General features: G+C 44.5%; 1 protein-coding gene across 4 annotated transcripts in view; it reads left to right on the forward strand.

Moving 5' to 3' along the window:
• The first annotated feature begins 477 nt into the window (after positions 1-477).
• The window catches only part of BRWD3 (bromodomain and WD repeat domain containing 3), a 50,177-nt gene continuing 26,967 nt past the window's right edge, over positions 478-23,687 (forward strand). For all 4 annotated transcript variants that reach the window (XM_044427225.1, XM_044427227.1, XM_044427228.1 and 1 more), the window contains exons 1-16: positions 478-562; positions 676-734; positions 895-924; positions 1,779-1,838; positions 10,421-10,571; positions 10,960-11,058; positions 12,995-13,155; positions 14,114-14,335; positions 14,871-14,971; positions 17,293-17,363; positions 17,591-17,691; positions 18,553-18,593; positions 19,708-19,812; positions 20,791-20,944; positions 21,971-22,105; positions 22,856-22,984. In XM_044427225.1, coding sequence (XP_044283160.1) covers positions 520-562; positions 676-734; positions 895-924; positions 1,779-1,838; positions 10,421-10,571; positions 10,960-11,058; positions 12,995-13,155; positions 14,114-14,335; positions 14,871-14,971; positions 17,293-17,363; positions 17,591-17,691; positions 18,553-18,593; positions 19,708-19,812; positions 20,791-20,944; positions 21,971-22,105; positions 22,856-22,984 — 1,662 coding nt within the window. In that variant the 5' untranslated portion in view covers positions 478-519. The remainder of the gene's footprint in view (positions 563-675; positions 735-894; positions 925-1,778; positions 1,839-10,420; positions 10,572-10,959; positions 11,059-12,994; positions 13,156-14,113; positions 14,336-14,870; positions 14,972-17,292; positions 17,364-17,590; positions 17,692-18,552; positions 18,594-19,707; positions 19,813-20,790; positions 20,945-21,970; positions 22,106-22,855; positions 22,985-23,687) is intronic.

Below are 23,687 nucleotides of genomic sequence, written 5' to 3' on the forward strand. Positions count from 1 at the left end.
CGACAGCCGCCCGCCGGCCCGCCCCGCGCTCCCCGCAGCCGGCCCGCTCCATCGCCCCCGCGCGGCCGGAGGCTCCCGATCGCCTGCCTTGCCTGCCTGCCTGCCTGCCCGCCTGCCTGCGCCCCCCCCCCCGGTCGGCTGCTCTGTTCCCCGCTTTACCGAGGCTCCCCGCGCTCCCTCCGTCCCGGGCTCGCCCGCCCCGCTCCGCCGCCCTTCCTGCGCGCATCGCCGCGCCGGCCGCGTCCCTGCTTCCGCGGCGCTCCATGGAGCCGGCGAGGCGGCGGCGGCGGCGGCGATGAGGCGGCGGCGGCGGGCGGCACTCGCGGCAGCGGCACCTCGCGACCCGCGGCGCCGCCGGGGCTGCTCCGCGCGGCTGTAACGGAGCCGTCCCTCGGGCAGCGCTTCGCCGGGGCAGGGACCCCCCGGCGGCGGCGGCGGCGGGGCGCTCCCCGGCTCTCCGCCGCCTCCCCTCCTCCCCTGCTCGCCGCCTCCCCGAAGGGCCTTCCCCCAGCACGGAGGATGGCGGCGGCGGCGGCGGCCGCTCCGACCCAGCTGGAAGCCGGTGAGTGCGTGCCCGGGCAGCCGAGCGGGAGCCCGGCCGGCGGGCCGGCGCGGCTCGCCTCGCCTCGCCCGCCCGCCTGCCTCAACCGGGCCTGTTGTCTCCCCTCTCCGCAGAGCTCTACTACCTGATCGCGCGTTTCCTCCAGTCGGGACCTTGCAAGAAATCCGCCCAGGTGAGAGGAGGGGGCGGACGGGGCGGCGGGGGGCGCGGCGGGAGCCCCGGCCGGGCCGCGCCGGGAGCCCGGTGCCCGGGCAGGTGGGGAGGGGGTCCGGCTCGCCCGCCCGCCCTAACGCCCTAACGCCCTTTGTGTGCGCGCCTCTCTCCCTCCTCAGGTGCTGGTGGAGGAGCTGGAAGAGCACCAGGTGAGGTCCCAGCCTGGGGTGTGCGGGGGGGGGCGTTTGGAGGTGGGGTACGGAGGGAGGGGAGGGGATTCCTCATCCGTGCGCGGCGTTTTAGGGGAGTGTCGCCCCCTCCCCACTTCAGGAGCCCCCCTGGCATTGGCCTGCTCCCCCCCACAGCCCTTTTATACCCAGTCACTGATGCTGGGGACCTTCCCTGCGCAGGTATCGCTCTGCCCACTGCACCCCATTGCAGAGGCCTCGGTCGCCCCTGTAGAGGGACATCTGTCTCCTTTTCCATCTCTCCAGCCCCCTTTAATTCGTTTGCCAACTTATTTGATGCCCATCTGGGGGAAACACGCTTGGGGAACCTAGCGCTGCTTGGCTCTGTTGCAGGATGGTTGTGTATTTGGCCCTCATGAGTGGTTAGGGGACTGTGACCCCTCCTCGCCCTAAGGCACCCAGGCAGGTGGGGTTTGCTGGGGAAAAGAAGGGATTTCCCACCTGGGTGTTGCTTTAGGGACACTGCAGTGTCTGTGTCCGTGTGCGAGAGAGAAAGTCTGTTCTGGTTTGGGCGAGGAACTAGGAGCCCTTTCACAGGGCAACCAGATGTCTGTAGGGAAAAATGCTGCTTCTTCCAGGCTCCCCAAAGAAGACAGGGCTCTCTCGCACCAACTGGGACAGATTTTTCTTGCAGCCGTGGGGATTTTATTTTTGCAACTTCGAGGGGCGGGCTATGTTGTGGGTGCTGGTGGCATGGGGTCTTGTGTGCAGGAAAAGCTCAGCGCAGGCTTGGGGGAGACTGGGCTGGTATGGGGGCTGTTATTCCTTCTGCTCCACACACGTTACTGGGCTTCTGCTCCTTTCTCCCACCTTAGTTGATCCCTCGACGCCTGGATTGGCAGGGCAAAGAGCACCGGAGAAACTTTGAGGACCTGGTGAGTGAAAGTTGGCATTTCTACTTGGGCAGAAGGGAACTTCCTCTAAGCGAGGAAAGCTGGGCAGAACTCGTGTTGAGAATACGGCCTTCCTATCCACAGATCGAGCAAAAAGTCTGGGAAATGCAAGGATGGTTGGGCTCAGCTGTGCAGTAATGCTGGGTTCTATTTTCTGTCTTGATTTTTTCCCTGAGAGGTATCTATTGTGGAGGGTTATTTGAGGGCACGTACAAGGGGTTTCAGTCCAGGCCAATGGTGCGGTGCCTACCAGCATCGAGTTCCGCGTTTGCACATGAGAGTTGCTTGCTGATTGGTTGTAGCTTTAAACATAGGAATTGAGCACAGGAGGCTTGTTGGAAGGGTTTTTTTGCTGCAATAGGAAGAAAAATGCTATCAGTTTTGCTGTAGACTGAGTCATTTTAGGTGAAATCAAAGAATTTGATCAAGTGGATTGTGCAAAGTGTTCTACGTCTTGGAATGTTTAGGACGTTACAGAATCCAAATATGCGCTTACATGAGCAATTATTTTGTCTGTGCATGATAATTATCAGTGTGAAAATGTGTGTGTTTCTAAAGATTTGCTTGTGAAATAGAGGAGCAGGAGCCCTGCTTACAGAAAAGGAAGTAGACAGGAGAAAATATAAAAGCTCATCTGATAGAAATCTTTGAGCAGAACTTGGATTATGTTCAATTTATGACTTTGTACTGGTGAATATGTTCAGAATAAAGACTGTACAAACTGTACTGTGAATGCCAAGCACCAGGTGCATTGGTGCAAACTCATCTTCCTAGATCTAGATATAAAATGTAGGTGATATATAGAGTATCTTTATGGGTCTGATGATAAAATGGGCTGTACTGTCAAATTCTGGAGTATGGCAAGTGCTATGCATGAGTATCATTTTCAGATAAGATGGTTTATGCAGGTCATCAATGACGGTTCATAAATGCAAATGTTCCGCACTGGTGTTTTAAAATCGCAGTTTTTCATTTGATGGTTTTATCCGCTTAATTGTACATATGTATCTCTATAGATCAATTGTACTGGCTGGTGGCTGATGCAAATACATTTTGCTTAAAAAAGATAGTGTGTGTGTGTGTGGCAGGGGGATTGTTCTAACCACCCTGCTTTCACAGGCTTGGCTTTTTTGGCATGCTTGTGGTTCTGTAAACCTTGCTGCTTTTGCTTTTTGTCTTACAGAAAACATTGTGTGAGGAGTAGCTTTAATGTATTTATTGCTTTGCACTTCAGTGTGCTGTAAGACAGCAATGCATGTGTCAGTATTTTGCTAGGTAAAGCACATTTACGCCTGGATTAGAGGTTTTGCAGATTTCACTGTAGATTTTCCTTTGAGTAATATTTACATTTATAGCAGTAACCTCCAGCTCTGTTGATACAAGCTAATAGGCATGCTCACTTGATTAGTGATTTCTCCTCACCTCCAACTGTAACTATGATGGAAGATAAGTTAAAATTGCTCAGTTACCAGGACTAATCCCACACCTTGATTCTTATCCTGAAACAAATATTTTTAGGAAGCTAATGAGGGTGTGCTTCTAATATTTTAAATGGAGCAGTGTTTTCCAGATGTTGATTTAATTTTTCTCCTGAAATTAGTGAATATGTAACTCATATAAGCAGAAGAATAAGATCAAATTTAAAAATGTACTTTGTTTGATTAAGACTGAGTGTTGCCTGCTCCCTAGTTAACATTTTCTGGTTTGTTTATGGCTCAGGTTGTTTTTGTTGTTTTCAAATGTTACATGTTTAACACTTGCAAGTAAATTAAACTCTTGTAGAGGCCAAACAGAAAGTAGCCAATTCATGTCTTGCTCAAGGGTTCCTCTGCTACTTACCCTAATTGGGGTTGGGTGCCACAGAAACACATGTGGTATAAGTAATTATGGAAATAAGGTGGTAAAAACCTGCATACACTTCCCTAATTATGCAAACTCATGGAAAACAACTGCTATGAAACCAAGGTGAGAATTCTGTAGCAAAATTGTAATTTTTAATCATACTCCTTCCTTGTTCATACTTTTATTGATCTGGGGCTAAAATGATTTTGAGAAGCTTTAAGGCTGCAGTTCTGTACCTTGGTGCAAGGCTGATTAAACACCGTGGAATTACTTCTAAGCAAATGTGGTTTGGCTTGCTCTGTCAGTCTTCAGTAGCATTTTTATGGTAATAAACTATTTCTCTCTGACTTTCATATCGGTATTTGACCTCTTTCCCCTTTTAGATTAAATAAAACTGTAAATGTAAACTGTACATTAAGCCTATTGTGTTTTATATTTATTGTATCTTACCAACATGCCATCTTTGTGGCTAATCTCTCTCTGACACATCTACACAAACACTGGACTAATTACTAGCAGTATTTGTAGCATCTGTTATGGAGTGGCCCAGCACTTGGCCTGTAAGGACGCATGTGGCCCCCAAGGCCTTGTTCTGCAGCTCTCTTGCCATTCATAGCTCCCTGTTCTCCCCCAGTCTGGATCCCAGTAATGGCATGGGCATGATTGTGTTGAGCATTCCTGACTCCATGTCCCATCCCGTTCTTTTTCTGAGGCCCAAGATGACAGCGAGTTGGGCAAATTCTTGTTTTCTCCCTTGGTGGGTACGTTTGCATTGCCATCACAGGGTAATGTTGTACGAGAACAATATTCTTGGTTTCTCCCAAGCAAACCTGAGAGTGGTGGTCTGAGAGTGCTGAGAATTTAAGTTTGTGGTTATATTTTCCAAAGGTGGGAGAACATAGATATGCAAATGCTCTCCAACTGTGGCCTTCAGTACGCTCCATTCAGATGGTATGCAGAAAGGTTGTGTATATGCTCCATTCAGGTGGTATGCAGAAAGGTTGTGTTATATAAAGTGTCTGGCCTTGGCCTGGGCCTTGATGTATTTTTTCTCCTGAAGTTGCAGATCAAGGCTGTTTTGACCATGGCTGCATCAATGAGAGGGCTAATGAGGCCTTTTATAATGCTGGTGGAATTTATGTTTTTTGCCTAAGATATTACCAGTTAAAAGAGCCCTTTTCATTGGACTGGCCGATAATGGTTAAAGCTTGGATTTTGTGTGTGTTATCTGTTCAACAACAAAGTTTTAAGTGGTCTACAGAGGCCTTCAGCAGTTCTGAAGCAGCATGGTTTTAAAAAGTTTGAGAACCACTGTCTTACCCTATGCAAGAAAGCCTTACATGGGAATCTTTGGAGAAGTTTAAACTTTAAGGCAGACTTGCTTGCTCTTGCCTGTTCTTTGGAATTAGGAATAATTTCTTCCGCATGAGGAATGGCCAGATTGGTCATTGTTGCCACGAGACATATGTGCTAGTGGGTTTGCGTGTGTGTGTTTGTGGATCAACATGTAAGGCCTCCCTGCCTCTTGATAAGCCTTTGGACTTGATATAATTCAGTGAGCACTTTCTAAATCTGCATTTCTACCTAATTCTCTGCGGGATTATTTTGAATTCAAATGCATTGACAGAATATTTGAAATGATAGATGTTCACAAACACTAGCCACCAGAAATATTTCCTGTCAGTCCTGGAGATGTAAAAGAGAGTATCATATATCTTATGGTAATTTTATATTTTGGTGAAATCGTTTTATTTTATTCATTTACTCTGCACTGGTATTTTCATGGTTTCCTACAAATTTCCAAACTGAAGCGGACTGTTGCTTTCTAATATTATATTAATACTCTATCTTTTTTTAAAGGGGGGAATTAAGCACTGCTGGTTTGTTACTGATGAGTATTGAAATGTATATACAACCATCTGTCACAGTAATATTAACTGCAACACAATCCTGCGGACGTATGTCCAAAACTAAGCCCAATGACATCTGCGGGACTTGGGCTATGTATGCAGAACTTTATCTATTGTCTTTCAGACTGGAGGCTAGCAGAGCTTAGAACACATAAAAAATGCAGTGTCATAAATCCAATCAAAGCAGCAAGGTGACAATTTCAGAATCTCCAAAACTGAGAGGAGAAAAGAAACAGCAGGGTTGCACTAATTCACTTTAAAAATAATATGATAAAAAGCCTGGCAGGGAAAAACAATTGTATTGTCTGCCTGAAAAAAGCAAGCAAAGAGGCCAAATGGGCCTCTTGGTTAGGGGTGTAAAGCGCACATAGGCATTAGGTTTATTTGTTTTTATTCATTACTATTCAGTTCTGTCCTTTCTGCCCAATAAACAAAACTCTCTGGGTAGTTCATAAAACTTTAAACAGATTTTAAGTATAATCCTATGCAAGTTTAGATAGGAAAAGCCAGCTGGGCTGGATGAGGGCCAATAAACTGAAGCTCAATCCAGACAAGACGGAGGTCCTGTTGGTTGGCGGATCGGGCTTTGGAGAGGGTGGATTTAACCTAGTCCTGAATGGGGTTGCACTCCCTCTTAGGGACAAGGTCCGCAGCTTGGGAGTGCTCCTCGACCCAGAGCTTTCATTGGAAGCTCAGGTAACAGCGGTGGCGAGGAGCGCTTTCCTTCAGCTTCGGCTGATTCATCAGCTGTGCCCATACCTGGAGTATGACTGCCTGGCGACAGTGACACATGCGTTGGTGACTTCCCGACTTGACTTCTGTAACGCGCTCTACGTGGGGCTACCCTTGAAGATGGTCCAGATACTTCAATTGGTTCAAAATAGAGCTGCCAGGCTGCTGACGGGGACTGGGCGTTATGTTCACATGACTCCAGTCCTCCGTCAGCTTCACTGGCTTCCCATTGAAGTCCCGGCCCAATTCAAGGTGCTGGTGATGACCTATAAAGCCCTAAATGGCTTGGGTCCTGGTTACCTGAAGGAATGTTTACGTCCATATATGGCCACCTGCCCCTTGAGATCTGCGGGAGAAGCCTTCTCCGGGAACCCTCCGTGAAAGAAATTAGGAGGGTAGGTACTCGGAGGAGGGCTTTCTCTGCGGTGGCGCCCAATCTATGGAACGCGCTCCCCAGAGAGGTCCGCCTGGCGCCGTCGTTATTTGTTTTTCGGCGCCAGGCAAAGACCTTTTTATTTAAGCGTCATTTTAATTGTTAACAGTATATGCTTATTTTATCTGGCCAGGGCGACTTATTTTATATTGTTATTTATTTTATATTGTTATTTTTATATTGTTATTTTTGTATTTTACTTCATGTTGTGAGCTGCCCCGAGGCTTCGGCGAATGGGGCGGCATAGAAATGTTTTAATTAATAAACAAACAAACAAACTTGCATAGGATTTCATCCTTAATCTTCCTATAACACATTTCAGGGTACCAAGCACTTGAGATACGTCATCTCAGTAGTCTTCACAGTAAGGCAGCTCAGTGCTGCTACCTCCATAATAATATAAAAACGATGGCAAAAGCAATCACGCATGTCAGAAGTATCAGAAAGACCAGTGGGGCCAGCAGTGGATAAGTGAAGCCACACTCTTGCCTGCGTTTCTTTACTGTGCTGCCATGGGCTTAGGCTCTAAAGCAACAGGCAAACTCTGTAGTAATGGTGGGTGCTGCTTATGTACTCTAATTGCATTAGAATGGTACTATTTCATACCTTAGACTTGTGGTTGTCTTGCCAGAAGAGTTGACCATCAGCTGAATAAAATCCTGTTTCTCAGAGGCATGAATACTTGAAACATCCTCTATGCTCGCAGCTGTTTGTTTGCTTTTTATGAATCAAAGGAGCTTCATTGTTTTGCCACTCCCTTTCCCTTAGTAGGAGTGCTTCACATACCCAAGCTTCCTAATGTTTGGCCATTGGCACCTGTTTGCCAGAACCAAGTGGCTTTAAATTTACAGATGAATTGGCTCTGTACCCTTAACTTCTTTAGCAAACAACTAAGGATGAAAGTCATAGAATAGTAGAGTTGGAAGGGATCCAAAAGGCTATAAAGTCTAATCCATTGCCCAGTGTAGAACTTGAAGTTAAAGCATCCCTGGAGGATAGCTGTCCAACTGCCTCTTTCCAGTGTGAGAGAGCCCACAAACTCCCTGGATAATGGGTTCTGTTACCATACTGCTCTAACAGTCAAGAATTTTTTCCTGGTGTGTGACAGCCTTTCAAGTATTTGAAAAGCGCTGTCCTATCTCCCCTTAGCCCCGAACTGGACACAGACCTCAAACTGGGGCCTAATGGTGCTGAATAGAGAAGAGCTAGTACCTCACATGATTTGGAAACTATTTTTCTGGTAAGGCAGCTCATAGATTTTGCTTCTTTGCAGCCAGATCACATTGCTGGGTCATTCTCAGCTCATGGTCTGCAGCAACTTCAAGATCCTTCTCACTTGCAGTCTTACTGAGCCAAGTATCTTTCATCTTGTAACGGTGCAGTTAGTTTCCTTTTCCATCTCCCTCTTCACCCTTGCTCTCATCCCCCTTTGCATAGTCATGAGCTGTTCTTCCAGGGTGTCCCTTTTTGGAACCCTAATTTTCACAAATATCACGGGAAACCTGGAATGGGCAATCGGTAGAGGGGGAGTGTCTACTGGCAAAGTCCCGCAGGTCCCCCCCCCCATGTCCAGTGCCCTGCTGGAGGTGTAGGTAAGCAAATCCCCTCCCTCCCCCAGCATTTGACATTTGTCAAACATCAACGTGTCACATGCTTCCAAAGCCCACAGTGATCTTTCCTTGTGAATGTGTGCAGTCCTGATTTACCTTTTCACAGTGGAATCCTTGTGGAGGATCAAATGGGGTCCTGAGGTCCTGGAATCCAAATGTAGGTTGCTAAGTAGAAGGTTGAAGTCAGGGACCCTCAGGGGGCTTTCTCTGAAGTGGTGCCTGTTGCCCATTCAAGGCCAGCGCAGCTGAGAACTGTCACTCCATGGCTGAAGCAGTGGTGTAGGGAGGAGGGTTTCGGATTTGTTAGGCCCTGGGGAACATTTTTGGACAAGCTGTGCCTGTGCAAAAAGAATGACTGCATTTGAACCCAAATGGAGCCAGATTGCTGATGCAAAATATACAAAAGGTGGCAGAGCAGCTTTTCAGCTAAATCCTGGGGGTGGGAGGAATGCCAGCAGAAACTGGAAGACGTCCAGTTGAGGTGAAATCATCCCTTGGGGTAAAGACAAAAAAGAGGAAAAAAATGTCCTTCTGGGGAAGGACAGTGTGTATATGTTGTTTTTCTGCAAATGCCTCTGAGCCAAAATAGGACAGCTGGAGTGTCTGGTTTTGAAAATGAACCTAAATAGAGTGAGTGTTACAGGAACCTGGTAAGATGGAGAGACGCGGTGGCATATGGCCATACCCTGGCATAGACTTCATAAGGAAAATAAGGAGGGGCATGCTGGAGGAGATGTCTGTCTGTACATCCAGGAGGGTATGGAGTCCAGCAGACCTGAACATCTCAAAAGTGCACGGAGAAGCACTGTAGGTGACAATACCTAAAACTGATTTAGTTTTAGGCACATGCTGTCATGTGGAAATGCCACATGCAAATCTATAGTGTGACTGCATTTAGAATATTGTGCAAAATTCTGGTTCCTTTACCTAGAAAGAGATACTGTAGAGCTGGAAAAAGTACAGAAAAGAGCACCTAAAGGTTAGAGCAAATTCTACATGACAAAGGTTAGAACAGCTGAGATTATTGGGAAAAAGGCAAGTTAGAGAAGACTTATGGAGCGATACACGGTGCAAAGATAGATAGGGAGGCACTTTCCCCCCTTTCTTATAATCCAGTGTCATTCCATGAAGTAATTGGTGAAATATTCAGGACAGAGAAAAGGAATAACTTCATGCAGCTTGTAGAATTCACTTCCATGTGATGTAGCGATGGTCACAAATTTGGACAGCTTGAAAAGGGGGTTGGATAAATTCATAGGAGAAAAGGCTGTTAATAGCTATTAGCCTTGATGGCTAGAAGCTACCTCCAGTGTCAGAGGGAGTGTGCCTATGTATATCATATACTGGGGAACATGGGCAAGAGGGTGCAGTTGCATTCATAACCTGTTGTGGGATCCTTTGGACAGCTTGTTTGCCACTGTGTGAACAGATGGCGGGACTAGGTGGTCTTTTGGTAAGATCTAACATGGTTCTTACATTCACAACAACCTAGGGTTTAAAAAAGCAAGCAAGCAAACAAACAAGCATTTTGTTTGATGAGGACTGTAGTGTAGGAACTCTACTGAAGTGGATGAGCAAGCTGCATGTATTATTTGCACCAAGGAATAACTCTGTGAGATAAGTTATACATGCAGAGTGTGAAACACAGGTTTGTTTATTTATTTAGAATTTTTGTATGCCGTCCCATTCGCATGAGCCTCGGGATGGCTTACATACAATAAAGGTTTAGCACATCTAGGCATGGAAAGGAAGAAACACAGTATTGGTATGTTCTGTTTTTGCTTTACTTTTCCATTTTTCCTTTTAGCTTTTATCCTTTGGTATTTTGAGGTTCTTTATATGCTATGTAGGGAATAGTACTCGGTTCCCCTATTTTGCATTCAGTTAAATAGGAATGGGAAGCTTGTGATTACAATTCTGTTTCAGAAAAATGTTAAAGTGTAGGGAAAACTGGTATTTCCCCCACCTTACAAATTTGTGGTCTAAAAAGTCAGTCTCTCTCTCTCTCTCTCTCTCTCATTTTGTTTTGTAATTCAGGTGGCAGCCAATGCTCACATCCCTCCAAATTACCTGCTCAAAATTTGCGAGCGGATCGGGCCCCTCTTGGACAAAGAGATCCCACAGAGTGTGCTGGGAGTGCGGACTCTGCTAGGAGTGGGGCGGCAATCATTGCTTAGGGCAGCCAAAGGTAACAGTGTGACATCACGCAACTATTGTTCGCTTTATTTTAAAACCTCCCACATTAAAGGGGTCCTAAAGATGATTTACCAAAGACGATGATGACAACAACAACACATCCATCAGTGTGAATCTAGTAAGCATAAAAAGTGCAACTGAAATAATATTATTTTGAAAGGACAATGGCTATTCAGTATTTCTTAACGTTGTAAATAAAGAGGTGAGGAAATAAACAGAAACAGCCTTGGTAAAGCCTGTGTTTCTTGCGAGGAATTTTGGTCGGTGCCTTTTGCTTTTGCAGTCAGGACATCTTTTCGGGGAAGGAGGGAGGGGCTGGGTTGCAAAGCCCGACTCTTCAGCTCAGGGTTCTGACTGGCTTTGACTCTTCCTTTGCGCAGATTGCAGGCACACGTCATGGAAGGGATCGGCATTCGCAGCGCTTCACAGAGGCAGGCCTCCCGAACTACCTGCGAACTATGGGAAGCCACCAAATGTGGGTAAGGAATAATACTTAACCGGGTTCAAGAGCACATTTTGATTTCACATTTTCATATTTATATCTATTAGCTTTTTGAACTAGCAATACTCCTTCAGCCGGGATATTGAATTTTGGGCTGCACAGACAGAGAACAGTAAGGGAGAACTGATTTTTTCCCAAACTAGATTTCTGATGGTCGTGAGCAGGAGGGGCCACAACTTGGTCACTTCTCTAGCTGGCTGAAAATGTACTTTCCCATAAGAAAAATGAAGTTTATAAAATGATAAAAGTTGGAAACAACCAAAGGCTGAGCTAACTTATCTTCTGCGGGAAGGCGGGATCATCCATTCACCAGACTTGCTTGTTTTGGTTTTTATTTACCTATTATGCCTGCCACCTTGGAGGGAATTTTCAGTGGCCAAATACGGTGGCAAGTCACATCCTTACTGTGGGCAAAAAGCATTCACTGAATCATGACGTCAAATACACATTTAAAAGCCCTATGGAAGGAGTTGGTATAAGTGATTACCTTATCTTACTTAACCTTAGCTGCCATTGCATAGTGCTGCATCGTGTAAGATTACATTCAAAGTTCCCAGCACTGGCTCAAAGAAACTGAGGTCCTTATTCTAGGGCTGGGAGCCAAGCCCAGTGTATCAGCTGTTGCTGCCAGCTCTTTGTTTAAAAACCTAACCGTTTTTCAAGGTGTGGGTGGAAACGCTGCTGTCTGTTGCAGCCCATGACCAGGAATTCCAGGTGGGCTTGAGATCCCAAGTGCTGACATCTCCTTTTAGCTAGACAGTTGCGATAATGCTTTGCTTTTCCACTTAGATTTAGCAGGAAGAAACGCAGAGTTGTTGTCATTCGCGTTAGGCTAAATACAGCCCCACATTTTTTGTTATTCCCTGTTAAATTTGGAGAGGAAAATTAAGGCTAAGTATTGAGGGGGGTGGTGGCAGAGTAGTGAAGCTGAAGTGGCAGAGGGTTTAGTCTCCCCCACCCCACCCTCTCCAGAAAAAGTTGTGACCCAGGTTCTGGCAGGGTGGTGATGTTCCTTTCTCATTTGGAACAGAGTGGCTCGGTGTGAATGGCCAAATGTCGTGATGTAGCGTCATTCCTCAGGCATTCTTGGGAGGAGAAAGAAGAGCTGCCCGCCTGAACTTGGTTCGCACACAACTGCAGCAGCTTGTAGTTGAATTAATTAAACCACAGTTTGCTGAGTGCCACGTCTGGTGTGTCCCACTGCTTCTTTTCATACACAGCCACTGATCAAGGCAATTAGAGGCCGCTCTGTGACATGTGAACTCAGACACTAGGGGTTATGCATAACTAAAACAGTGCAAAGTTTATCTCTGATCGAAACATAATTCTCATTTTTGGTGGATGCATGTGCTTGACCATTGTGAAACACAGAAAGCTCTGGGGCACATGCTTTTGTCCTAGTGCTAGTCCTGATATATGCTGCTGCTGCTGTTCATTCCCCTGTTTCAGAACTCGTTTAGATATATGATGATGTTCAGTAGCAATTAATGGACTAATTAATTAACCCACAAATTTCAGGGATGCACTCTGTGACTGGTTGTTTCCAATAATACTCCTTGAATGCACTTTCCAGAGTTGTTACTATGACATCTGAACCTTGGAACTCAGGGTTGCCTGTGGATTAAATCCGCCCAAGTTATCTCATGGCTTGTTCTTGGGTCACCTTCACCCCACTCTACTCTCAAACAACTCCAAGTTCTTGGGTTTGTACATAAACATAAAGGCCTTGTTACTGGAGACGGGAAGCAGATCGTGCACCAAAATTTTTGGCCTAATTAATTAGCCTGTGAATTGCTGTGGTTACTTCTGATGGGCCCCTCTGCAGTAGAAATGAGTAAGACCCTTGACCTAGAGTAGGTTCATGACAATTTAAAATCATGGGATAATTTTGTATTCCCTCTTTACATTTCCAGTCAATATAATCTGTGCCCGGCAGTCAACTGGATATGGACGCTTCAGCCATTTGTTCCCATCATCCTTCTATCAGCATATCAAGATGCACAAGAGGATTCTGGGGCATTTATCATCTGTGTATTGTGTAGCATTTGATCGAAGCGGGAGAAGAATTTTCACGGTGAGCCGAACAAAACTGAAATATTCCAGAACTTTGAATGCCTAGGGGCTTTTTGCTCTGGCATAATGCCCAAATGATTAAAAGCCATGAATATTTTCTTCCTTTTACAAAAGAAAATGCAGAGGTTTTATATAGCATTAATAATCAGTTCTCTAGAACAGTGGTTTTCAACCTTTCCACAGCTGGGGACTGGCAAAGACAGGAAAACCACCCCAGGGACTGCTGAGGCAGAAGCGAAAAGCACCATAAACATAATCCAGTAATCTGTGTATTAGTTTCCAAACACAGTACCAAAAGATGAAAATTCTCCAAAACAACTAGAAACCAGGCAACAAAATATGCCAACAAAAGAACAAAATACCAAAATCGGCACGGCGTGGCTCCCACCAAGCTGTCTCTCCCCGCCCGGGCCTCGCTGGCGGCACTGGCACACCCGCCACAGACGTGATGCCAACCAAGGAAGAGGTGGTGAAGCACAGCCGGCCCCCCATGCTGGTTCATGCCAAGTGGGGTGCAGCCCCTACTGCAGACCAGCAGGAAATCCCCCGTGGACCAGCGCCAGTCCACGGACCAGCGGTTGAAAACCACTGCTCTAGAACATCTCCATTTTCGGGTTGAGTGCTGTGCAGCACCCTTGCTTTTCTGATTTTGTTTTACAAGTAATTTGGGGGGATGCTACAGAACCTGCTAGTCCTCTGAGCGCAGCTTCAGCTTCCTGTTTGCAAGAAAACATGCAGCTCGCCCGTTTAAGAACATGAGGATGCTGCTGGAACCTTACTCAGCATCCTTTTTTCCACAGCGGCCAACAGGATGCTCTGGGAAAGCCCAAGAGCAGGGCATGAAAGCAGTGCCAGACAGAAAGGCAGGGATTCATGCTGCATATCTCAAGACTCGTAGTGAAAAGTATGGAACGTCTGCATTTTACAGTTTGGATGGTGTTTTTTGTGTGAAACATTAGGGTTCGGATGATTGCTTGGTGAAAATCTGGGCTACAGATAACGGGCGGTTGCTTTCCACGCTCCGAGGACATTCAGCTGAAATTTCTGACATGGCTGTGAGTTATGAAAACACGCTCCTTGCTGCAGGCAGCTGTGACAAGGTGGTCAGAGTATGGTGTCTTCGAACCTGTGCACCTGTTGCAGTGCTGCAGGGCCACTCAGCTTCCATTACGTCCATACAGGTAAGGCAGACAACCTTTTCCTCATATATTTGCTTGACTTTGTATGCATTAACACTGACCTGACCCACATGTTGGGCCAGGTGAGCATTTGCTGAAACCCTGACTTATTCATCCCTCAATAACCCAGAATTTTGGGGATAGACATCACATCAACAGCCTAAGGACAGGTGCCCTTGAGTTGTTTATTGCAACAGAAGCCAGAATGCAAACAAAACAAAACAAAACCCCTAAATAAAATAATATTCATTTATCTTCAAATAGATAAAAAATATGCATGCATATTTAACATTCCATATTTTGTTAATACTAAGTTGTTACCAATGAGTGAACCAGGTCACTGTCTCAAATAATTGTTTTGTGAAATATAGTGTTATATATCTGACAACTTCCTTACTGCCAAAAGCAATCCAAGGGGTAACTTGAAGCCAACCTGTTATTCAGTAACTGTGGGTCAGCTTATACAGTTATATAAGCTGGGTGAATGTGAACAAATCATAAAGATTATTTACAGTAATTAATCTGTTTAAATCCTTAGTTTTCTCCAGCAAGAAAAGGAACAACTCGATACCTCACATCTACTGGTGCTGATGGAACCATCTGCTTCTGGCAATGGCATTTAAACACAATGAAATTTAAGTATGTTTGGCTTGATTTATTATTTTTAGTCCACTTTTCTTTTCCTGGAAAGAATCTAACCGTTGGGTCAACTTAATGCTTGGCCTAGTAGACGTATTGCTGCTTTCTGTGCTGTAAGCATCAATATGTTATCGTCTCCACACGTGAGCATTGCAACACTTAACACAAAGGGATGAATGGGAAGAACTAGGATAGATCTGTTAACAAGTGCACAAATGAAAGCATTCACTTTGTTTTTCATTAAGTTGTGCTTTAATGTTTTGGATGGAGAACAAAGAAGTGTGATACTTGCTATGTCATGTTGCGTCAGATAATTGGCCCAGTCAGGCCAGTACTATCTACACAAGCTTTGAAGCAGAGATTCTTCTCTCGCTCTCTGCCTGCCTGCCCGCCTGCCTAACTTTCTTTCGTTTGTTCTTTGTTAAGTTGGGTAAGAACTTTCTTGTTTCTGTCCATGAAAAAGAGAACACAGATGGGGAACCCGTTGATACATCCCAGCTACAGCTATGTCCAGTGCCACCTCGTGACTAAACTAAGTAATGACAGATGCATATACACTCAGATGCAGAGATATTTCCCAGGCCCTGCTACTTGATAGAATTGTAGAATAGCAGAGTTGGAAGGGGCCAGAAGGCCAATGGGTCCAACCCCTGCTCAGAGCAGGACTCCAAGTTAAACCACCCTCTCAGATGGCTGTCCAGCTGCATCTTGGAAGCCTCCAGTGTGGGAAAGGTCACAGCCTTCCTTATGACATTGGTTGCATTGCCATACGGCTGTCACAGGGAGTTCAGCCAGAATCTGGCTTTCTGTAAATTGAGCCTATTATTCCATGTCCTTCACTCTGGGATGATCAAGAAGAGATACTGGCCTTCCGCTTTGTGGCAACCTTTCAAGTACTCGAAGAGTGCGATCACAGCTCCCCCCGGTCTTCTCTTCTCAAGGCGAAACATTCTCAGTTCTTTCGATCACTTTTAGCTCGTTTGTTAATCAGGTTATCACGGGGCACTTTGTCAGAAGTTTTGCTGAAGTTAAAATAGATTATGGCCACAACAGTCCCACAGTCTACCAGGGGGATTACCCAATCAAAAAACAAAATCAGCTTAGTCTGGCAGGATTTGTTTGCTTTTCAAAAGTTTCATTCTTGTCTTCTCCTTGACTGGGTGGCCAGTACTGGACTCCAACTGCTGTGTTCCTTTTATTACTTGCCCCACTTATATTAACCCTGATGCTCTGAATAGAGCTATTAAGCTCATCCTCCTGTTTTCTGTGTAGAGATATGCATCTTTAACATAAAGTGTGACTGCCTCCTCTTCCAATGAAATTGCAGAAATGTTAACCCATTGGTCTGCCACTTTAGAATTACATGACCAAATTCGAAGAGGCAACACAAACCGGTCATGAAAAGAGAAAGACAAGCTAACTTCTTGCAAAGTATCATTATTCAATGGAACTGATTCACCCATTGAAATCGCATCTTTCTTTGAGGGAATCTCAGAGTCTCTCAACAAGGACAGTGAATAGGATGTTGCCATCATGAAAAGTGCGCTCATCAGGGCAGTACTGCACACAGTCATTTAAATAGGACTTACACTCAGGAAACTGGCCGATAGAATCGTAGCCTCAGCCTTTTATCTCAGCCAGGAGATTTTCAGCCCACAGTTGAACTATTTGTAAATTCTGGTGGATGTGAGGGTGGGAACTGTAATCTGACTGGTACTGGCAACACAGTGTTTTGGCTGAACTTGCTCTAAGGTGGTTGTTGTTGTTGTTGTCATTCTTCTTTTACGTAACACTGTAACTGTCATTTGCAAGCATTGATTTCTGTTCAGACATTTCACATACTTTTTCAAAGTTAACCACACTGTTTCCATATTCAGTTGAATGTATAGGACATATATGTATTTTAAGTATTACTTGTAGAGTGGATTTTCCTTAGTCTTTGAAAATACTAAGAGCTACCTGCTGCTATTTACATTCTTCTGGAAAAGTTGTTGCTTCCCAATTTTTAATATTTTTGTTCAGGAACTTGATTACACTGAACCTCATAAAAATCAACTCTGTCACCTTAATTGGAGGTGTACACATCTGTGGTCAGTTTAGTTCTATATGGGTATAGTTTGTTTTTGACAGGCGAGAAGTCAACCTATCAGGTTTTCTTTTGCAAACTCATATTAACATTACAAAAACCATTATTCTCCGAGTTTGTTGATATCTATGTTAAATGTCCCAACAGCAACCTATTCTACAAAAGAGATTTGTTTTCATTAGCCTTTGTACTGGTGAAGGCTAAGTAATTAAAATGTGTTATATTTACATTTCAGGGATCGGCCAGTCAAATTTGCAGAAAGGTCTAGACCTGGTGTTCAGATATCTTGTTCGTCTTTCAGCTCTGGTATGTACAAGTTTTCCTAAGAAAACATGTTGCTTAGGAGATACAGACATTTCAGCTATAAGAGATATTCGTCCTTGTTTTAGAAAATGCTCACAGAGAGTGAGCACGTACACACGCACACACGCACACACACACATATTTAAATCTAGCATCACTATTTATATTTGTTTTAGTGAATTAAAAGCTTGAGATTCATTTGCTTTTTCTCCATGTTCCCTCCCCTGTAGGTGGTATGTTTATAGCAACAGGGAGCACTGACCATGTGATAAGAATATATTATTTGGGCTCTGAATCTCCAGAGAAAATTGCTGAGTTAGAATCTCATACGGTAAGATCAAAATATGAAATCGCATCTTCTTTATTTCTAAAAATAAATTACGCAAAGTGTTTAGGTATCAGTTTTTTCACTATACTCTGCTAATAATATACTTTACTGTGTGTGCAGATTCTATGCCCATGCAGGAAATTTACTTCACTGAATTTATCAGGAAGCCTTTGCAGAGCCTCCCTTGAAACTCTGTGCCCACTGTGGAGTCAGTTGCTTTTTCATCGTTCTATATTAAATGTCCCAGTTGTTGTCTAGGGCCTCCTGAAAAAAAGAGGGAAAAAAGGATGCCAAGATTAAATACTCTTAATATATTTTCAGTGCCAGGTTAAAACTGTCCTGTGTGATAGTGCAATTAATTAGCTCAATATTATATTGGGGTTTAATGTTTGCTGCTTAACAAGTTTTGTGATTTAATCTGTGTAAGGTATTGTCCCTTCTCTAATTTGGTTTAAACTTGGTCTATTAAATTTTATAATACTATATGTTTTTATTGCTATATGTATTTTAAATTATATTTTATGTGATGTTGTAAGCAGCCTAGAGAGCTTTGGCTGTGGGTGGCACAGAAATGGTTCTGGTAATGATGATGATGGTGTTGTTCCCACTACTTACAGCAGCTATTTAAGTTTTTGTACTGCCCAATAGCTGAAGTGCTCTGGGCAGTTTACAGCAACCCCACAAATACAATAAATACAGTAAAAAGAAACAGGTCAGTCATAGCACCATGGGTACTGATCCAGAGTTTAGGAAGCTTGGAACATTTAAGAGACACATTTATGGTAGGGAGGAGATGGACTAAATTGTAAATGTGTTGATTTTTTAAAAAAGTATTAACTAAACCCCCCCTTTCTTAATTTAAAGGATAAAGTAGTTGCTGTTCAGTTCTGCAACAATGGCGATAGGTAAGCATCTTCTTCCACTACGATGACATTTTTGCAAAATGTTTTTTAAGCCTTAAAACAAGTGATTGAAAAACAACTGAAGTGCTGAATTCTGAATGTTCAAATACGAGGTTGTGGCGCAGAGTAGCTGGACTTGTTTTGCTGCATCGTATAGGCTAAGTTCACACAAAACAAAAAGTCTTTGTGAGATTTTTAGTGTGAGTTGTTTTCTGACTGTAGACATCCCGCAGTACTACTAAATGCACTGGGAAAAGATAAAATGCTGTCTGATCTTGTCATTGGGCGTGATATCATGCCGACTTTATCTGATGATGTTGCGTTTCCCAAATCAATGATGTTCCCAGGGGAGTATATGTAAAATCCCGTAACTTCTGTTCTCACAGAAATACTATCCTGTTCAGGTTGAAATAAGCAAGTTCACATCACCGAGTTTTAGATCACCATATAACAGAGCTTAGCACCTCTTTGCAAAAGCCTGGGTGTAATCCAGAGAAAGCGGGGCATACCTGAGTTACAAAATTTAAGTGCTTGACTGTGTTGGTCCTATCAGTTACATTGGGACTTATGTATCCATAATGGCCCCTTGGAATTCCCCAGCCATCTGGGCTTCATCTCAAGACTGCATACCCTTTCTCCTCCTGCCATTAGATTCCTTCCTTTCCTTCCTGCTTTGCCATGACTAGTGTTTTCCAGGCAAAAGAAAAGGTACAGTTTAATTCCAGTCTTGATCTCATAACTACACTTTGAAGTGGATTTCCATTTTTGGCATTTGATAGAGCAGTGAGCAAAAGCGTGTCTGAACCAGGAAGCAAAGGAAGGAGTTGGGAGTATGTGAGAAGAGAAGGAAGCAATACGAGCCTGAAGAATGGCGTCAGTCGACCATGCCCTCTGAAGTGGACCGGCCTCTTCTGGGTTACATCCAGGCAGTGCGGCAGACGTGTGCTTAATATTTTACATGGTTTTACCTTTTAAAATCTCTTGTATTCTGAAGATACTGGACAAAACTCTTTAAAAGGAATTGATCAAACCACTGCCTGTCGAATAAGCCTTATGTTAAAGTATCAGATAAACAACTAAGGGCACGTTCAGTGTTAACTATTCTTTTTTAATTCAGATTAAGGTTTGTCAGTGGAAGCAGAGATGGAACAGCCCGAGTGTGGCACTATCAAGAGCAAGAATGGAAGAGTATAGTTTTGGATATGGCTACCAAAATGACTGGGTAAAGTCAGAAAATAATATTTGCATCTTCTGGACAAAAAAGTACAAATGATTTAAAAACATAGTAATCTTGATTTCTCAACTTGCAATCTGCAGTTGTTCAGACTGTGTTTCTCATTTGTTCAAGCACCTTTTCTTTCCAGATCTTCACACTGCTTTTCCATTGTGGCTTTTGTGCTTCCCTCAAGGTTTCTAGCAACAAAGTCCTATGGATATAATATTTTTAAAATCATGGTATCGATGGTAGCGCCATACTCTTTCAAGTGCTCATTAAACACCATTTCTGTAATGGCCTCATATTGTCATGTTATATTTGGCATGTGGAGGAGCTTGCTGTTAAAAATGGTGCAGCTACAATAACGTATGTAGTATTAGGAGCATTCCTTTCCGTTAAGGAGAAGCATCTGCCTACTTTCTAAACCAGGTATACCTTACCTGATTGATAAATTGAATCCCACTAGAGGGAGCTCTTGTTGCATTGAAAGCTAAAGTCTGTGCTAAGTATGAAACTGACCTGGAACAACTGGGGTAGGCAAATCTTCTAAGACTGAGTTCCTTGAGCCTATCAGGAAACAAGAGACAAAGCAAGTTCAGCTCTTGTTAATTCCAGGCTATGGCTTCCTTAATGGATTCAGTCACTCTCCTACCTGGTCTTCCTTTTCTTCCTCTGTTTGTGACTTTCCCAAATATGATCATCTTCTTCAGGGAGTCTTGCCTTCTCAGGATGTACCCAAACTATGACGCCCCTCAGTTTTGTCTTTTTTGCTTCTAGGGAAAGCTGTGGCTTGGCTTGATACAGGACTCACTCGTTCATCTTCCTGTTCATCCAGGATGGTTGCATTTACTTCTTTAAAAAAACAGAGAGATCCAATTAGTGATCTCCCAGTGTCTTAGTTTAGCCAGAGTTGGTATCAATAAGTTGCCCTTTGCCTAGAAATTATATAAATATATATGTGCGCATGTGTGTGAATATTCTCAGGAACAACGTGCCATCTGGGGAGGACAAAGTATCTAAGCTGAAGGTGACGATGGTGACTTGGGATCGATACGACACCACTGTTATCACAGCAGTCAACAACTTCCTTTTGAAAGTGTGGAACTCCTCCACAGGCCAACTTCTTCACACCTTATCCGTAAGTAGGACATCTTAAACATCAGTAGGCTTCTTAACATGGTCTGCTAAAGTTCTGTGTGTCTTGCATGCCTTCGGCTATGATGTCTAGCACTGAACATGGCATCTTTGAGAATCGAATCATCTAATCATAATTTTTGAGCACTGTATGGAAACTTGTGAGCAATATCAGATGAGCCAAGGGTGAAAGCAGGGCCCCAGAGGGAAGGTTCTTCTGAACAGAGCATCTCAGGTAGCATCAGAGACTTGTGGACTTCTTCAGCGTTCTTCGAGGAACTGGGCTCTCTCCTATATTACAGGCTTCAAAGGCTGTTCTCAGATCCTGATTCAAAGTAAATGTGGGGCTCGAATTTTTAGTAGACTTGTCAAGGCCGCCAGCCACTGTTCCCCCAGCATAATGCCTCCACTATCAGAACTCCTGGCCATTGATAGCCTTATACGTGGAGTCTTGTTTTCCTCCACTACCCCAGCCCCATTTTTTCTCAAGTTTCCTTTATTCAGGAAACTAAGAGATCAGCAAAAAGGCAACGCTAAAACCTAGAGTCATTTTCAAATGCTTTGGCAGTGAACCAGCTGCAGCTACGATAATGGTTCCACCAGCAAGTGTGCCTGTGTCATGACCCCTCTTCCAGCCCAGTGGCAACCAGCCGGGCGCCCAGCCAGAGGTGGATCGTGTGACCTGGCAGCCCCATGTCCTGTCATACGAGCTGTCCTTGTTGCTCATCGCAGGGGTGCCATAAAGTAAAACCGTGCAAACTGCCTTGAAGGAGGAGAGTGGGGTAAAATCTGGATTACTGTGTTGGGGTTTTTTGAATGTGTGAAGGAATATTCTGTCCTAGATGCCCTCAGCTGCAGTCCAATGTGACACTGTGCATATAACCGTCAATTACCTCTGAGAGAAGAAGGCACTGGCTGTCTGAGCGTATGAAAGAGTGGCAAGATAGGGCTGGGGGCGAGTATACCGTGGGAAGCCCACCGGTAGCTGTCGCTAGTTTCTGAAATGTGATTTTCTTCGCATTTTTCGCAGGGCCACGATGACGAAGTGTTCGTCTTGGAAGCTCACCCATTTGACCAAAGGATCATGCTTTCTGCAGGTCATGATGGGAACATTTTCATTTGGGACCTTGAGAAAGGAACGAAAATCCGCAATTACTTCAACATGGTAAGGCACCGCATGGAATAGATTTATTTAAAACATTTGTGTGGCGCCCAGTTGTGCCACAGCACCCCTGGGCGGCTCACAACACAAGATCCATGTACAAGTGGGCTCTGTGGGAAGAACCCATGAGAACTACTACTAAAAAATATTGTTCCTTATACCAGAGATGGCAACCTTCCACGAGGTGGTTTTGGGTAAATAGCACATGCCCCAAGCAGACAGGCAGGAGTCAGGTGAGGTTATCCCACTGCAGCTTTGTTTCCTGTGGCTTGTGAAGAGAGTGGGAGAGAGTTCTTACGACATGGATCTGCTTTAAGGAGCCGGGACTGCTAGCAAACACCACACTGTGTTAGAAAAACTGGCTGCATTCCCCCATAGCGACGAGCTAAGCTGGAAATTGCACGTGTGGGCACTCACATCACAGGCAAGTCCTGCCTCCACGGTGAAGCATGGCAGGCTTGCTTCACCGTAGAGTTTCATGGAAACCAGCGGTGTGTAGAAAGGTTCCCGTGTTTCACCACTTCTTGTGGTTACCTGTGGCCCCAGTTACAATGTTTTGCACAGCAGCCACATTTCAGCCATCGCGTTTGGTGGCTAATCATGATGACGACGAAGACGTGGAATTGTGCTTGTACCACTGCGGGAGCCAGTTGTTTCCTGCTCACACCACCAGAGAGCATGTGGGACTTTGCCAGAAGAGTGAGCTTCCCACCGAGCCCAAGTCCCCCAGAATGTGTTGATGTTCTGTTACAGATCGAGGGCCAGGGCCACGGTGCAGTGTTTGATTGCAAATTCTCCCCGGATGGTCAGCATTTTGCCTGTACAGATTCACATGGACACCTTCTACTGTTTGGCTTTGGGTGCAATAAATATTATGAAAAGGTAGGTGGCAGAATCTTAATGCTTTCTTGAGTAGTGTTTGCAGCAGGGATATCTTTACTGTGGCCAAGATCTAGCAGAATCAACTGCTTTTAAACCATGTTCATCAGTGGGAAAGTTTAAGCATGTACTTAAATGTCTCTTGGGAGTTTACGTGCTTAGCTTTATAAGTGAATTCTGACAGCAGTTAGAGAACCGTTCTAAACGCAGCATCTTTGATTCAAGATAATGAGAAGAAGAATGTACGCAGTTAATTCAACGGGCCCTGAACAAATTTGTGTGTACCCAGTGATGCTTTGCATTTTCTTTTCTTTTTTTTAAAGCAGCTTCCTTGCTCCGCACAAGAACTTGCTTCAACAAACAAAGTGGAAACATTTCAGTTAAAACTAGTCAGAAAGCAAGTTTTGCTTAAGAATGATCTTCTTGGGCAATGTATTCCACAGGGTAGAGGCACTGCTATGGAGTGATCTATAGATCTAATTATCTACAGATCTAGGCACCTTTATCAAACAAATTTTGAGCAGGCCCTTCCTAAAGGATTGCAAAGGATGTGCAGATGTATTAGGAAAAAAGACCCTTTAGAAAGTCGGTTTAAGTCAAAACCAGAACATGTAGGAGGGCTTGGAAGCAAACAGGAAGCGTATGCAGTGACAAAATTAAGTAACTTAAATTCCCTTTGCTGGGGATCTGACTACATATCTGCCTG

Source organism: Varanus komodoensis, unplaced genomic scaffold (genome assembly GCF_004798865.1).
Source record: "Varanus komodoensis strain SLA01 unplaced genomic scaffold, ASM479886v1 scaffold18_3, whole genome shotgun sequence".
Lineage (NCBI taxonomy): Eukaryota > Metazoa > Chordata > Lepidosauria > Squamata > Varanidae > Varanus > Varanus komodoensis.